Source organism: Adiantum capillus-veneris, chromosome 25, assembly GCF_014529385.1.
Source record: "Adiantum capillus-veneris isolate H3 chromosome 25, ASM1452938v2, whole genome shotgun sequence".
Lineage (NCBI taxonomy): Eukaryota > Viridiplantae > Streptophyta > Polypodiopsida > Polypodiales > Pteridaceae > Adiantum > Adiantum capillus-veneris.
In genome coordinates, this window is record NC_140955.1 from 69,350,074 (window position 1) to 69,367,909 (window position 17,836).

General features: G+C 47.3%; 1 protein-coding gene across 2 annotated transcripts in view; it reads right to left on the reverse strand.

The window, feature by feature from the left end:
- Positions 1 to 1,886: 1,886 nt before the first annotated feature.
- LOC147425062 (LisH/CRA/RING-U-box domains-containing protein) overlaps positions 1,887 to 17,836 on the reverse strand; it is a 37,192-nt gene continuing 21,242 nt past the window's right edge. For both annotated transcript variants that reach the window (XM_086499816.1, XM_086499817.1), the window contains exons 4-7: positions 3,180 to 3,365; positions 2,973 to 3,106; positions 2,495 to 2,681; positions 1,887 to 2,379 (exon numbers count right to left, since the gene is read on the reverse strand). In XM_086499816.1, the coding sequence (XP_086355942.1) occupies positions 2,278 to 2,379; positions 2,495 to 2,681; positions 2,973 to 3,106; positions 3,180 to 3,365 (609 nt within the window). In that variant the 3' untranslated portion in view covers positions 1,887 to 2,277. The remainder of the gene's footprint in view (positions 2,380 to 2,494; positions 2,682 to 2,972; positions 3,107 to 3,179; positions 3,366 to 17,836) is intronic.

A 17,836-nucleotide genomic window follows, 5' to 3' on the forward strand; every position in this document is an offset into this window, starting at 1 on the left:
TGTTGGGAGTAGTTCTAGCTAGAAAACCTCGACTATGATCAAAAGCAAAGAGCTCAAGTGGGTGTGATGCTCAAGAGCTTGAAAGTTGCAAGGAGCATATGCGAAAGGACTCTTCCTCTGTGCTCCAAACATCGTAGGAGTCAGACCTACGCTGATGGCAAATTGCGAATGAAGGGATAGGCTTAATTGATGCATTGTGTTGCATTCCACTCCACTACGTCAAGTGGCTCTAATAATAACTCTCCACACAACTAGAGTGATGGCTCCTCTGTGTGTGTGTGTGTGTGTGTGTGTGTGTGTGTGTGTGTGTGTGTGTGTGTGTGTGTGTGAGAGAGAGAGAGAGAGAGAGAGAGACAGAGAGGAGGAGAAGAGAATTTTAACTTCATAAAAAACTATCCCACGAGACCTCAAAGATCTATCTAACGAATGCTGGGCCCATTCTGAGTAATGTGCAGATAATGTGTTGCCGGCAAATCATGTCAACTCCGTCACAGTCGGGGGTCAGGGGCTGGCAGTTTGGGCCGTCAATCTACTGTCCATTAGATTGCGGAAAAACCTGCTGCAACCGATGGATGTCAGACACATCAGCAACCGTAATGCAAGTCCAACTGCTCCAACGGCAGTGTGACAACTTAGTGGCTGGAACTTCTGCCACATCAGCGCACGGAACATTTTGCTGCTGTCTGCACTGTCGGCTGCTCTACAGTCTCGCCACCTCAGCAGTTGGAATAAGCAGTGCACACTAGCTGGCCCCCCTCCCCCAAACTTGTGACGGTCGGGAATGGTCGTGCAGTGACCATTCCTTGAAAAACGTGCTCCCACCATGGCTCCCGGCCTCCGCCCATCGCCATGTGGTCGCCCGTTATTTCAGGGAATGGTCACTGGACGACCATTCCCTACACCTTCAAGGTCGGGGGTCGGTGGGCTGCACATCCCCACCGTCTATCTGCTCTCCATGACTGGCCAGAATCTACTCCCTGCAGCGCCCGATGTTTGACACATCAGGAGGTGGAAAGGTTTCCGAGAGCGTCCAATGATTGGACTATTAGTCAGCAGCCAGAAAGGTACCTTGTGTGATCGCCATGGCCAGTTGCATCTTGCCAAATCAGAATCCGATCTACATTCAGCATTGTGTACCCTGCACCTGCCCTGCGTTTGAAGCTGCCATGCAGTCAGAAATTAGTGGCCCACCTCCCCCCGACACTTGAAGGCCGGGAATGGTCTCTTGCTGACCATTCGCCAGGAATCCACGCTCCCGCACAGCTCTCGGCCTCCGCCAATCGCCATGCAATCGAATGGATTCCTGGAATAGTCAGCAAAACAACACTTCAACAAGTGCCTTCCATTATTTCACAATAAAGACTCTGGTAAAACATACACTGCATGCTTAAAACCAACACTATCTTCCTTAAGACACACGGGCGCGCACGTGCACTAATAAACAACACTTCCACGTGCCTTTCACTATTTCACAATAAAGACTCTGGTAAAACATACACTGCATGTCCAAAACCAACAATATCTTCCTTAAGACATGCGCCCATGCACTCGCACGATAATCAGGTACCAGTGCTCACACTTCATGCTTGCACCAAACAACTGAAGGCCAGGGGACGCCCTATTTTAGGATAGAGAGAACTCGTATACCGTGAAGTCCAAAAATTAGTTAATGAACAAGCTGCCCTTGCTAAGCACACAATCATTTCACAAGCAAACTAAGCAGCAGGACCTCAAATTAAGTGGATGAGACAAGTACTTTGCCACATATGGGATAGGCTTGGTTGTTCGAATGAGTGAATAGGAGCCGCAAGGTGCCGAGTTCAACTCCCACCTCAAACTGTGTGGCGAACACTAAAACCAAACAACAATGGTCGAGCCGATTCCTGTAGTTGAAGATGAGTATCATCCTACATGACACTTTTAAAGTATACAAATTTGACAAAGAGCACAATGTTTGCAAAGACAAGCATATGGTGGGGCACTTCGCCGAGCTTGTCATTACCTCCCCCAAGGGAAACTAGAACAATTGGAAGGTAGAAAAGGTTTTACTAAATGCGATAAGTCTGAGCCTGGTTAAAGTTGAATTTTTTGTACAACTTACTGCACATCCCTATCATACAAAGGAAGAAAAACCTGTGTTTTGAGCGTGCCCAGTTATAATGTCTCCACGGTTAGGAGTGACCGCCTACTTGGGAGTTATTGGCATGCTTTTCATTCAGCTTTTGAGACACCCATATAAAAGTCTGGCAAATTTGGCAAACGCTGCTTGCTTGAGAGTTATGAGATGTACGCTTTCGAGAGCTCGCTGAAGTTGCACACAAGCCCAGTCCTTGGACAAGTAATTTTCCCATCATTCACTCTTGCCATTTCTTCAAGTGCCTGCACGACAAAAATCACAATAGAAAAGGCTCTTATCGAACCTTTCAGGTCAAGCGACAAAAGTTCCACTTGTATGGCTCATTCCTTGCTGACATCAAAAAACGCTACCGCTTACCTTTGTACTGTACACATATCCATTGGGGAGAACTTGAGGGGGATTGTCTTCATCCATTAACTCCTTTGTTATGTAGCAGACGAGCTTTGAATGAATGTGCTTTGAAAAAGGTAGAGGGGCTGCCAATTGTCTAAAATCATCCTGGGACAAGGGGTCCTCTTTTGTGCATCCCTCCTCAAAGCAAAATCTTCCCGCATAACAGTCAGGTTAAGGATAAGACTACAAAATTAACTCAAGCACCCAATACTGACATTCACCAAAACTGGTCAAACTCAAATTGCTCAAATGCACGCGTGCGTGCGTGCGTGCGTGTGTGTGTGTGCGTGCGCACGCGTGCGCATGTGCGTGTGCATGTGGATGGAGAGAGAGAGAGAGAGAGAGAGAGAGAGAGAGAGAGAGAGAGAGAGAGAGAGAGAGAGAGAGAGAGAGAGGCCCGCATGGTTTATTTACAAATTTGACAAGCAAAACCCAAGGATACGGAGTTTTCAGGGCAGACAACCCTGCTTGAAGATGAATATGTAACAATGACTCGGTTGTCATTCCATACAATTTGCAAAACTCTTGTTTGAAATGATCAATCAACTCATCCCATTGCTTTGAGTCAAAAAGCAGCTATAGCAACACAAAAACAGTGAATCCCGCTTCACGCTATAAAAACCAAAATCCTTGAACAATCAACGCATACCTTATATCCAGCACAGTCCGTGTTACTTTTAAAAGCAAGAGTAGCCATGGCCTGCTGCAGTTCTTTCATGTTTGTGCTCCCCCATGATGCTAAATATTTCCGAGCATACACAATGGCCTCCATCATCCGTTCTCCGCGTACTAACTCAATAAACTCTTGAAGCCTTAACTTGAATTCGAACTTACTCTGTCAATCAAATCAATCTCTCTCTCTCTCTCTCTCTCTCTCTCTCTCTCTCTCTCTCTCTCTCTCTCTCTCACACTTTGTACCTTTATGGCATGATACCATTGCTCAGCCTACCAGCCACCCATAGGAGTCGGTAGCACTCCTATCATTTCTTTGTTTGTAGTTTTCTTGTTTGTACCCAGACTTGGTACTAGACTCATCATTGTAATCAGTTGGTCTCATAGGTCATTTTGGCCTCTTGTAGACGTTAATATATCATTTCATTTCTCTCTCTCTCTCTCTCTCTCTCTCTCTCTCTCTCTCTCTCTCTCTCTCTCTCTCTCTCTCACACAGACTCACACAGACAAGCTTTAAGCATCTTATCCAAAAGTAGTTGCAGTGGATTGCAGACTGCCAGGAAAACAGTCCAGGTGCAATTGCAAGAGAACGCACAGGCGCAGCAGCAGGGGGGCATGTAGCAGCAGGTGCAATTGCAAGGGGCTCTCTCTCCCAGCTGACAGACTCGCGCAGGTGCAACTGCAAGAGAACGCACAGGCGCAGCAGCAGGGGGGAGTGTAGCGGCAGCAGGTACAACTGTAGGAGAGCACGCAGGCACAGCAGCAGGGGGGCGTGTAGGTGCAACAGCAGAAGGGCGAGCAGGTGCAACAGCAACAGCAGGTGCCTCAGCACGCGAACCTTCATTTTGCTGCAGCGACCTGTTCTTTCACCAGTTTTCTACATTTGCTGCCCGCAGGCACATACGGCAAATTGCAAAAGTTCAAAACACAGGAGGAATTCCCACAGGAACTTTCAATCTCGGCCTTTCCGGATTTTCCGAGTTTTCGCATTCTCAAAATCCTGTATTTTCAGACCTGCAGGGATTTATTTGCAAGGAATTTGGAAACTGCAGAGCTCACAGAAATTGCAAATTGACACATACAGAAAGCAAACATATGCCATGTAGGCTGAATGGGGAAACATATGTATGCATAATGCGGTGCGTATAGGTTGCACTCTCCTCTCTCTCAGAAAGTGAAACAAATAAGGCAAGACAAATGGCGGCGCACTACATGGTCACAAGCAAGAGGATGACAGCCATTGAAAAGGAGTTGAAAGAATGCAAAGCCCACATGGATGAGTGGAAGAAAAGAAGAATTTAATTCTCGAATGGAAAAAGAGGGAGGAACAGGCGAGGGAACTAGAACGCAAGGAGTTCCGGGATGAAATTCAAGCTTTAAAAAGTAGCATCTCAGCCCTTCGGGAGGAACTAGACAAAACCAAAGAGGGAAGACGCCTTGAAGATGGGGAAATTCAGCCATCAATGATTGACGAGCTGAATAGTATACGAGCACAAGTCAAAGAAATAAAGGAGGAAGGAGAAATGAAGACCTCATGGGTGGAGGTTCTCTCCAAAACGCAAAAGAAAATGGACGAGGCTGAAAAATGGATTGAAGTTGTCAAGAAGGGAAAGGGCAAGGAAATTCCGACTACACCCGACATCATCAACAAAACACTAGAAGAGGAACAAGGAAGAAGGGTACGCGCTCTACACGTGAGAGTGACCGCCTAAAAGATTCAGATAAGGTGGACCAAAAGGTGAAGAGCCTCATGTCCATGATGGGGGAGAAGCCCTCGCACACACAAGCTTGGAGAGTGGGCAAGAAGAGTGAAGGTAATGGGGAGAGTTCAAAAGGACGGGCTCTCATTTTGCGCTTTCCCTCCATGGAAGAAAAGAAAGACTTTTAAAGAAGAGGCCAACCCTCAAGAAAACAGGTATCTTTTTAGGAGATGATCTTACGCTCTCACAGCTTGCACATATGAGAGAGGTCATGCCAGAGATTATAGCAGCAAGGAGAAGGGAAGTTAGCTTTCTACAGAAATGGACGAGTAGTGATTACAGAGCACCGCTCTACATGACGGTGCGAGACCTATGGGACCACTCTCAGGATGGCAGTTTGGAACTGTAATGGTTCGTATAGACTTGATGTGGGGGCCTTTGAGGATAGCTTCAGAGACAGAGACATTGTTTTTCTACTCAGAGACTCATCAGGCTCCAGGATAGTTGATGCCGCACATATCAGGATACAGATGGGAGACAGCTTGTAGGACATGCACCAGAACTGCGCATGGGACTAGAGGATCAGGAGGTGTAGCAGTTCTTTTCAGAGAGGAGCTCCAACCACTATTGCACATAGTTCGGAGAGATGATCAGGCCAGATACTTGTGGGTGAGGCTGAGGGCAGAGACTGGACGTTTCTTGTACATCGCCATATGCTATTTTCCTCCCAGAACTTCAGTATATGCTTCACCCAGAGGACAGTCTCCTTACTCTGTACTTGATGATGATATCTGGGAGTTCTCCAGAGATGGAGACATCATACTCCTGGGGGATTTCAATGCCCGTACAGGCAGCTCACAGACAGTCTTCTATGACACATCAGAGGAGATGCTTAGAGAGCTAGAGCCTGAGGAGTTGGGACTTGAGAGATGCTCACACGACAGAGAGCATTACAGAGTATGGGAGATACCTGAGAGAGATGACGACTACTCACAGTTTAGCCATACTGAATGGGCTTAACGACTTTCCCATTGTCTACAGGTTTTACTTGTTTTTCCACATAGACATGGGTCAGCACTGTAGACTATGTTCTGACACATCCGAGCTTTATCTCTCACATTCAGGATTTCACAGTGGGGCCCACCAGTTGGGATAGCAGTAGATCATGCACTTTTTAACATTATCAGTCTCCTTTGAGTACAAATACATCTCAGCCTCACGGGGTGGTGGACATACACGCTATACTTTTACGCCAGAGACTGACTCAGTATATGTAGAGGAGATACGTAGGCTTTTATGCACATCAGAGCCAGTATACACAGTGGAGGAGATCACATCTATGCTGACAGTGACATTACATGGGGCAGCGACAGAGGCATATCCACACACTCAGCCTGGCAGAGACGTCGTTCTGGGCACATGCCTCAGAACAACTGGTATGATGAGGAGTGTCGACAGAGGAGAGCTCAGATACAGCGGGACCTTACATTGGGAGTGATCACCTATAGACAGTCTCGCATTGCTACACGACGACTAGTGCGACGAAGAAGCGAGCTTTCTTGGTCCAGATGGAGCAAGATTTATATCAGCTATTCCTAGTAGAGATTCAGGAGGGCATGGCGTCTATTCCATAAAAGTCTCCCCCACCAGTGATTACTTCTACAGAGATATGGGGGCAGTATGCAACATCTTTATACACTGTACCTTACCAGACCCACCACAGCCATGTCCGGCTACGAGCACCTTCTTTACCACTGAGATGGTAAAGGAGGCCATTGACAGGATGAAGACCAGACGGGCACAGGATCATGAGGTTTGGTAGCAGAGCACATTATACATGCTGGGGATTTGTTGGCAGAGATGCTTGCACGGCTATTCAACGTGTCATGTGTGAGGTCTCCCTGAGTCTTTTAGATTATCTACTATTGTACCTATCTTCAAGACAGGTGACCCCACAGTGCCGGGGAATTACCGTACTATCATGGTAGGACACACATTGGCACGGTTATATGATCCATCCTCGAGCATAAGCTGAGCAGTTGGGCAGAGATTATGGGCATACGAGCACCTGGGCAGGGGTTAAAGGGGTTTCTCCACACTAGATCATGTCTTTTACACTCAGGGCTATCATTGAGGAGGGTCGAGCACATGGTAGACGGATATACTGCAGCTTTGTGGATTTTCGCAAAGCCTTTGACACAGTGCCGAGGGCCAGATTGATGCACCGGCTTATGGAATTGGGGGTACCCACAGAGCTGATGTGGGGGATCATGGCATTGTAACAGATCAGTGATGGGTCATGTACGCACATCAGAGGGGATATCCGACATAGTTCACTCCACCATCGGAGTGAAACAGGGTGCCCATTGTCCTCTACTTTATTTGGTATGTATGTTGATGGGGGTCCTGATTATATTGACAGAGGAGGAGATAGAGGTGCACAGCTTGCAGGGACATGGATCCCTCTTTATTGTATGCTGACGATATCGTGTTGATATCAGAATCGCCAGAGGGTATGCAGAGACATTTGGACGCATTGCATAGTTTTGCAGAGGATAGTGGATTGTCTGTCAACCTTGGTAAAACCAAGGTCATGGTATTTAATACCACGCCACAGTGGGTTAGGAGATCAGCACCTACTTTCACATATGGACAGGACAGTATGGAGTACACTGATGCATACACATATCTTGGGGTGGTCTTTAGTGGACCGAGGTTCACACTGAAAGTGGCAGCAGACACTAGATTGACTCGTGCCTATGCACCCTAGGTGGTTTAGAGAGGATTTGTTCGCAAGTTCAGTTCCAGGAACCTCGAACAAAGCTCTGGCTTTTCGATACTTTGGTCGCTTCAGTTATGCACTACGCGGTTCAGGTTGGGGACCGTCTATTGACAGTGCTGGATGGACTAATATGGAGAGACCCCTGATATCTATGATTTCTAGGCTGATTAGAGCCAAGGCCTCAGTCCCACATGACATCATACGAGCGGAGCTGGCTGCCCCACCTATGGAGGTTGAGGCACTCACCAGATCAGTATCATTTTGTACACAGCTTATGGGACACCACCAGGGACAGGTATGCCAGGCTTGCTCTCGAGTCATCCAGACAGCTGGCATTACAGGGAGATACATCATGTTGGTATGCACAGATGAGCTCATGGTTTCAGAGGCATGGTTTCAGCATGGACAGGCTGCCCCCTTTCCAGTATTCTCTTATGTTGCACCATCCTTGGCTCTTACACGGATGGAGACTACTAGACTCATTCGGCAGGATCTTATCCAGCTTGATAGCAAGAGGACATGGATAGAACCATCACGGGAGTTGGGTACAAGAGGGTTTTCTATAGAGAACATCTTCTTCAACTCACGACAGACGGATTTGTCACACGGCCCAGTTACATGGACACACATCTATCTCATAGGTTACAATGTGCTATTGGCCAGATTCGCACATCTTCACACCAGCTTGGGATTGAGACAGGTAGATTCAGAGGCATACCAGCAGACAGTAGGATATGTCAGTTATGCCATGCAGAGACAGAGAGAGTTTCACTACATATGTCGCTGCACAGTTTACTATGAGATACGGGGACGCTTTCATTGTCTATTCAGAGATGGTTTTGACTCGTTAGACAGAGTCATGAGATATCAGGATCAAAGATGTCTCGGATTATTCCTACTTGAGATTCAGAGACATAGAGACGCTCTATTGAATGGGCATGATACCATTGCTCAGCCTACCAGCCACCCATAGGAGTCGGTAGCACTCCTATCATTTCTTTGTTTGTAGTTTTCTTGTTTGTACCCAGACTTGGTACTAGACTCATCATTGTAATCAGTTGGTCTCATAGGTCATTTTGGCCTCTTGTAGACGTTAATATATCATTTCATTTCATTTCTCTCTCTCTCTCTCTCTCTCTCTCTCTCTCTCCTCTCTCTCTCTCTCTCTCTCTTCTCTCTCTCTCTCTCTCTCTCTCTCTCTCTCTCTCTCTCTCTCTCTCTCTCCTACTCTCTCTCTCTCTCTCTCTCTCTCTCTCCTCTCTCTCTCTCTCTCTCTCTCTCTCTCTCTCTCTCTCTCTCTCTCTCTCTCTCTCTCTCTCTCTCTTCTCTCTCCTCTCTCTCTCTCTCTCTCTCTCTCTCTCGTCTCTCTCTCTCTCTCTCTCTCTCTCTCTCCTCTCTCTCTCTCTCTCTCTCTCTCTCTCTCTCTCTCTCTCTCTCTCTCTCTCTCTCTCTTCTCTCTCTCTCTCTCTCTTCTCTCTCTCTCTCTCTCTCTCTCCTCTCTCTCTCTCTCTCTCCTCTCTCTCTCTCTCTCTCTCTCCTCTCTCTCTCTCTCTCTCTCTCTCTCACTCTCTCTCTCTCTCTCTCTCTCTCTCTCTCTCTCTCTCTCTCTCTCTCTCTCTCTCTCTCTCTCTCTCTCTCTCTCTCTCTCTCTTCTCTCTCTCTCTCTCTCTCTCTCTCCACAGACACAGAGAGAGCCTGATGAGAGGAGAGGCTAGTCAATCCCAAAGACAGATCACAGATTTCTTTAGAGCTGCCACTGGACACCCGGAGGAGTTACTACCACAGCAGAGCTGCCCGTCTCACACCAGAGGCACACTGATCAACCGAGCCACTGAGCTGGGAAGATCCAGACGCCCACGACTGCGGAGGACTACACAGGATCGGCGGAGGCTGCATCAGAGGATTCGGATCACTTTGGCTCGACATGCACGACACCCGGTCAGACTACTGACCATGAAGGAGACTGATGAGATCCGCCAGCGAGACCGATGCTGGATCTCTTGTGATCTAGCTATCCCAGCTAGCTGCTTAGTTCACACCTAGTAGTTTAGGATTCCATAGTATTTTTTTGTGACATTTGTCATTTCATTTTTGTCATACTCTGACTTTGTATCAGATCCACCACATTTGTAACTTTCTGGTCTCATAGGTCACTTTGGCCTTTTGAAGACGTTAATATAACATTTCATTTCATTTTCCTCTCTCTCTCTCTCTCTCTCTCTCTCTCTCTCTCTCTCTCTCTCTCTCTCTCTCTCTCTCTCTCTCTCTCTCTCTCTCTCTCTCTCTCTCTGTGTGTGTGTGTGTGTGTGTGTGTGTGCGCGATTTACAAAAGAAAAAAGTGTGTTATACACGTTACTTCAACATAGCTCCAAAAGCGCTCACAAGGTGTAAACAGTAGAAGAATTTTAACCCAACAAGGGGGCTGCTTAGAGCTCACGGCTAGGTTAAGTAAGGGCAGCTTAAGAAGCAAGCACAGCTGCTCTCTCCTGGTTTGAGGATGTAACTGAGAAAAGCTCTCCCTGAGGTCGGAATGGGTGAACCCTAATAGGGTGAGCAAGTAAACACACCCACCTGTAGCCAGGCATACCCATCGAGTATCGGTTACTTCAACATAGCTCCAAAAGCGCTCACAAGGTGTAAACAGTAGAAGAATTTTAACCCAACAAGGGGGCTGCTTAGAGCTCACGGCTAGGTTAAGTAAGGGCAGCTTAAGAAGCAAGCACAGCTGCTCTCTCCTGGTTGAGGATGTAACTGAGAAAAGCTCTCCCTGAGGGTCGGAATGGGTGAACCCTAATAGGGGAGAGCAAGTAAACACACCCACTGTAGCCAGGCATACCCATCGAGTATCGATAAGAAGTCTAAAGGAACACTTAAAAGAACTCGCTCCCTTACAGCTTAAAAATAGAGCTAATGAATTAGCAAAATTCGGAGCAACAAGTAAGGAACCAAGCAACCCTCTCAAGGGTTCCCCCTACCCTTACCAATATGGTATTTGCTTTAGATTGCATAAATGGAATGTACACCAACGCAATACCTCAATGCAAAACTCCACTCGACTGGAATGGATGATGCGGCGGCGGTAACTCTTAAAAGAACTCGCTCCCTTACAGCTTAAAAATAGAGCTCTAATGAATTAGCAAAATTCGGAGCAACAAGTAAGGAACCAAGCAACCCTCTCAAGGGTTCCCCCTACCCTTACCAATATGGTATTTGCTTTAGATTGCATAAATGGAATGTACACCAACCCAATACCTCAATGCAAAACTCGACTCGACTGGAATGGATGATGTGGCGGCGGTAACTCTTCAAGATGAAGCACCTTCGGGGCCGATTTGATGCACCTTTGTAATCTGGCTCTATGTGAATTGCAGACAGCCACCACAACGCAAATATGGGCCTTTTTGCACACCCAATGTGAAGATTTAAGGGCTGAACAGTGACTGTAAAAACCCAGGTTTGTAATGCTGAAAACGCAGAAAATCTGACAGTAGAGCAGGTTGAAAACTGATGCAGAAGATGCGGCACAAAATGGGCAGCAAAGGGTGCTATTGGACCAAGTAATGGGGCACCTGGATGCAGAACGTGATGGCTGCTGGGAGCACTGGCGATTTGCAGCAGGGAGGGATCACCAAGGCTGAAAAATTCCAAGGTCTCAAGATGGGGGCGACACGTAGCAGAAGACGCTAGGACTCCTGCTTGATGGTAGCGCCCCAAAAATTATGAGGCTACACAGAGAATCCTGTGTGTTAATATTACGAACTTAGGCCTTACATAAATTTTTTATCCCCGAGTCACGCAATGACTTAAAAAATAAATCATTCAAAATCATTACTTATTAATGTATTAGAACCAGCCGTACATCTCCCAACCCAAGAATCCAATTACCTCAGGAACCATCACGATAGGTTCCTCTAACCTACATCTACATGCTCGCCAGATGCCTCCCAAGTGTAAATAACCGCAAAATCGTGGGTACAAACCATTTATGCAAAAGTGTTTCAAAAGTAGAAAACCTAACCTAATGGATGCACACAAAATTGCCAGTACTAAATCGCCTAGGCTCTAAGACAATGATCGGCTCTGGAAGTCGATGTAGCAAGTCCACGTGGCACATAGAATAGTGTGCACGTGGCATCCCTTCCTACTTAAGATAGGTAAGGTATGAATACCAAGCTGTATGTTCTCCTTGTATGAGGTTAGACAATCTGGATAGCCAAACAAAATTCCTTGTCAACCCGGGCAGCTTCATGTGTTTCTCCATCCTTGAAACTTTAGGAATTATTCTTTGCTTGTTTCTTCGTGTCAGGTGCAGTGGAATTGAAATGGTGGATGCGAGCTACTTAGCATGGATGATGGTTCCTTTTATTTCCTTTGGTTCCCTTTATTTCTTTGTAGAGAGAGAATGAGAGAGAGAGAGAGAGAGAATAACACCCAATGGTCCCAACCAACCCTCTCAAGGGCCCCCGGGTCCACTGAGATGCCTGTCGATGGAAAGCAAACTCATGACGCCTCTCCTCTGTGCTGGCAAGCTCCTAGCGACCCTGCTGCAACTGCTCCTCCAACCAGGGACTGTCTGGGTGCTGCTCTTGCATCCTCTGCACGGAAGCAACGCCCCGTCGAAGACGCTGCTGCTCCTCTCTCGCTGCAACTAGGCAGGCCGTAGACTCGTGAAGAAAGAACCGACTAAGCTAAGCAAGTCCAGAGGCCACTCTGTCAACAGGAGAGTCATGCATGTCCAAGCCCTCTGTCCAAAGAGCCACCACTCGCTCTCTGAGCTCAGAGTCCAGCAAGATCCTCTCAGGGATGCGTAGCATCGTGCTGCCCCTCCTCTGTCTATCTCACTGTGAGGATCACTAGTGCATGGTCTGAAAAGGATGTCCCAGCCAAGATGCAAACTGACCCACCCAAGTCACAAATGCGGTCACTAGTGTAGAAGCGATCTATCCTAGATAGATACACTCCTCCAACTCTGCGATCAAAACGAGAGAAAACCAAGCTATCAGGGGTCCTCACAAAACATGAGTGCTGCCAAACATCAGAAACCCTCATAGTCATACAAAACCGCTCCCAAGCTGCCAGCTCAGCCCCGTGCATTGTGACATGGCCACCTCCAATCCGATCAGAGGGGTCCTCCAACATGTTGAAGTCCCCCCCAACACACCACCGCTCTGCATGCGGCAAAGACTCCACAACCTGAGACCAGAACTCTGCCCGTGCACTCGCCACGTTGGGCGCATAAATGTTCAAGAAACCCATGAGGCAACCCTGAACCTGCATGGTAATCCACTGAGCCTGACCAAAACGTCTCATAGCGACCACGCAAAATCTAACCACACTGTCTAATGCGACTCTCACACAAATGATGCTCCTGTAGCATAAGAATATCAATCTCACCACCCACAAGGCATCGCTGAAGCTCCTGAAGTAGCCAACCCCTCTAATGCTAAAACTGGGGCCCTCCTAATCCCTGCACATTCCATGAGATGATCCTGATGGAGTCAGTGAGAGAAAACAGATGCTGCAACAACAGCCAACCTGTAAAAAAACTGCTGACGTGTCAAAGCCTTGAAGAATGGAGCCAACTTGCAGATGCCGGCCGAGGGGCCTAAATCCTAAGAAGAACAAGTTACAGAAGAAGAAGTCCTACCAACCTATGGGGACCCCGTCCAATGGGACCCCAAGTGACATAAAGGATTAAAATAAAGCAGGACCCACAACGAGTCAAAAACTGATGACGTGGCAGATCTTCGAAAATTCTGATGACTGCTGACGTGGCAGAACTGTACGGATTTCCGCCTTTTACGCTGGTTGTGCTGACGTGGCAGGACTGTACGGATTTCCGTGATTTACGCTGGCAGCTTTTTGCCATTACTTTTGGACCAGAAGCTTTTGAGTTTGAAAGCTTTTCATGTAAAACTGCTTTTGGGGCCTAGGGCCTTTAAATATGAGGCTAGGGCTCATTCTCTGGCATGCTTCCTGGAGCAGGTGCAGAGTCTGGAGTACCGGCTTGTACTGTGTTGATACAATATAAAGAAATACCGAAAGGGGCGCCAAGGTTTGGGGCCAATACTCTTTGGGGTGGAATTCCGTCACTCCGTGTCGCGTGTCGTCTCTCTTTCAGTTCAGTTGTTATTGAAGTGCTAAAAGTCTATTCAGTCTGTTCTTTTCTATTGGCACGTGGTGCCCGTCTTGTGACAGTGGTATCAGAGCATCAGGCATGTGCTTTTCTGAAAGCATACAGGTCCCACCAAAGAATCAAGCGTTTTGAAAGCATACCGAAAGCATACCGGTCCCCACCAAAGAGCAGACAGAGCAAGATCACACTTCCAAAGTTCATTGGAAATTTTAGCTTCGTGTTAGAAGCAGACAGAGCAAGATCGCACTTCCAAAGTTCATTAGAAATTTGCAGACAGAGCAAGATCGCACTTCCAAAGTTCATTGGAAATTTTAGCTTCGTGCTAGAGCAGACATAGCAAGATCACACTTCCAAAGTTCATTGGAAATTTGCAGACAGAGCAAGATCGCACTTCCAAAGTTCATTGGAAATTTTAGCTTCATGCTCCATCAAACGTGTGCTTTTCATATCGGTCCCACCAAAGAGCAAACAGAGCAAGATCGCACTTCCAAAGTTCATTGGAAATTTTAGCTTCATGCTTCGACCCAGGACTTATTAGTCACTCCCACCCTTACTTCATCGCGTATCAGGCGCGCTCCCGTCTTCACCGCTCATGTCTTACAGGGCATAAGCCAAAAAGATCACTTGCAAGAGAAGGATCCAAGATTTATTTGGAGTCACTGTTTTTCTCAAAAGCAATGCCATGCAGATATTGTTGTCTATAGCTACCAAGCCGCACACTTCCAAGGACTTGGCAAGCTTTCAAGAAAAATTTTGGCCGAAGCTGTATGGTTTCTAACATCTTCCTTCGGAGTGCAACTTCTGGCACAGTGGGGTATCTTGAAATGCTTGCCATGGAAACCCTAGCAAATTATATCTTGAAATTTCTCGACATCTCTCAGTAGATATTTCTTCTCGAGTCGATAACCTTGGAGGTTCGGTGCGATTGCTATCTTGGGACTACCATCGCCGTCAAAGAAACACTATCTGTCCAAGAGCTGATGGACCATGCTGTGCTCGGCTACGAGCTTATGGAATGAACCTAACCCTAACTTTTGGTGCATGTTCCAAGATGGAAAGTTAGTCGACTTTTCGAGCTTGGCTAATGTCGAGATTGCATTTTAAGTTTGAATTTTGTTTGAGAACTTGTTTGGTGATCTTGTTTGAAATGGATGGTATCTATTTTGAACCTGTTTTGGTGCCGATTTGAAATGTTTGACTTTGGTTTTAATATTGGTTTCATTGATTGGTGATTTTACTCCCGAGTGGAGAAGTGAAAAATATTGTTTTCGTATTGTTTGAACCTCGAAACGACGCAAGCCGATGCCTAGGGAGCGTTCCATTGTATGCTAGAAAACCTCCGAACGACACAGGCTGATGCCTGGGGAGCGTTTGGTTGTATGCTTCTAAAATAATTATTGTTGCGACTCTCAACCCAGACCTAGATGGTTTTGCGAGAGGAGTATTAAGATGTCTGAGCAATGGTTACTCTCAGCACCTCCAAACGACGCAGGCTGCGGTCTGGGGGGCGTTTGGTTGTAAAAGGCCTCTATATTTGAAATTTTTGAGCTAACTTGAGTTGTTTTGCAGATATGCTGTAATCGCGGACGATTACTCTCTTGCAAGGAGGGGAGATGTAACAAACTGCTGACGTGTCAAAGCCCTGAAGAATGGAGCCAACTTGCACATGCCGGCCGAGGGGCCTAAATCCTAAGAAGAACAAGTAACAGAAGAAGAAGTCCTACCAACCTATGGGGACCCCGTCCGATGGGGCCCCAAGTGACATAAAGGATTAAAATAAAGCAAGACCCACAAAGAGCCAAAAATTGATGACGTGGCAGATTTTCAAAAATTCCAATGACAATTGACGTGGCAAAATTGCACGGATTTCCGCTTTTTACGTTGGCTGTGCTAACGTGACAGGACTGTACGGATTTCCGTGACTTACGTTGGCAGCTTTTTGGCATTGCTTTTGGACCAAAAGCTTTTGAGTTTGAAGGCTTTTCATGTAAATTGCTTTTCATAGGCCAAGTGAGGCTAGGGCTCATTCTTTGGCATGCTTCCTGGAGAAGGTGCAGAGTTTGGAGTACCGGCTTGTACTGTGTTGATGCAATATAAAGAAATACGGAAAGGGGTGCCAAGGGTTGGAGCCAATACTCTCTTGGGTGGAATTCCGCCACTCCGTGTCGCGAGTCGTCTCTCTCTTTCAGTTCAGTTGTTATTGAAGTGCTAAAAGTTTGTTCAATCTGTTCTTTTCTATTGGCACGTGGTGCCCGTCTTCTGACACAACCTCGCTATCTTTGAGGCCGGTTTGGATGGGGAGTAATCCGCACCCGAACGACCTCTAGACAAGCGCGTATGGAATGACTGTCCCACCTAGGCCCAAGCCGAGTGTGCAGCCCGTAGGGCTACATCCTCTGTCCAAGAATCCTCATGTACAAATACATAGCAAGGAGGGCTCTGAGTGTCAACAAACAGATGCACCAGAATGTGTCTGCAACCCGCTGCATCCGGTGGCGTCACGCTGAACTTGGCAAGAGGCCAAAGTGTTTGTACCAGATCTGTCACCCCTAAGTCCCCTGTGTGGTGTGAGAACTCAGTAGCCTGAATCTGGAGCCAGTCAAGAACTGTGTGTAGGGTCCACTTTGTAGGATCCCTAACGCACAGCGAGAAGGAGAAACCCACCGTTGTGTCCAAAGCCTCAGTGCCTTGAGCTGCAAGAAAGAGGATGTGGACTCGAAAGCAAGCCTCCTCTAGGTTTGGAGAAGAGTCACCCAAGAACCGTGTGAAGCCGTAGTCAAAGAAGTCCCAACATTTTCGAATGTTAAAGCTAGTCAAACCTCTAGGGACTGTTGCAAAAGTAGTAGTTTGCACCAGAAAAGGCAGCCTCAAATGGGGTTGTCCCTCCCGAGCCACACGGCTCGTAGCGAAGCACTACTAAGATCGCCTCGTGGCAGACGCGTGTCCAGTCCCCTGCGTCTGAGGAGGAGTGAAGGAGGAGTCGGGAGATGAGGCTATGGGCCCCACCGGGGAGAGCGGAGGGACAAGAGGCGGGGGTGGAGGGGGAGGAGGCGGGGGAGGCGGAGCGGCAACGTCTAAGGGAGGAGGAGGTGGGGGCAAAGGAATTAAAGTGGACGGGGCCTCCTCAGGCGGTCCTGCTGAAGGGGGTCAAAACGGTTCCCTGTCGAAACCCAGTGCTGTTGAGCTGCAGGAGGTCAGCCACCAGGGGGAGCAGTGGGGCGAGCTTGCCCCTGTCGGCGACGGCCAGACACCTGCTGCCAACCGTAAGTTGTCTGATCGCTAGTCTCTGTCAAAGTACCAACCTATGCGTCCTGTGTATTTGGCTGTTGGGCATACTCAGCCTTGGGAGGCTGCGTATGCGATATAGCCAACCACGGCATGGTCCATAAGTTCTTGCATGATAGAGACTTGCTTGGATAGACAATATTCTTGCAATGGTGATGGTAGTCCAATGGTGTATCGCTCGCATTGGACCTCCAAGGGAACAGATCTAAAGAAGGACACCAAAAGGTACACGTCGAGAAACCTTTGGTTATATTCGTCCATGGTTTCGGTGGCAAGCATTTTCAAGTTGCCCCACTTTGCCAAAATCCGTAATTCAAACATAGAAGTAATGTAACTACGTGGAAAAACTGTCTTGAAAGCTTGCCAGGTCCTTGGAGCATGCGGTTGTGTCGCGATTGAACTCTACCATTGCATAGCATTATCTTTAAGAAATCCCGCTCCTCGAGATATCTTGGATTCTTCTGTATAGTTCCCCAAAGCATAGATGTTGTCAAATTGTTGTAGAAACTACAATGCTTTCTTGCGGTCTTTCTGTAACAGACTTGGACACTCCAAGTCAAGAATCAATCACCACAGCACCAAATAACCACTTCAAAACAATTCACAGATCACAATAGATTTGCACTAGCCTGGCGGAGTTCCGTGCCTAAAGATATTGGACCAAAAGACTGGCGCCCCTTTCGGTATTTCTTTATGTATTAATCAAAGATCAAAGTACAAGAGAGCGGTTA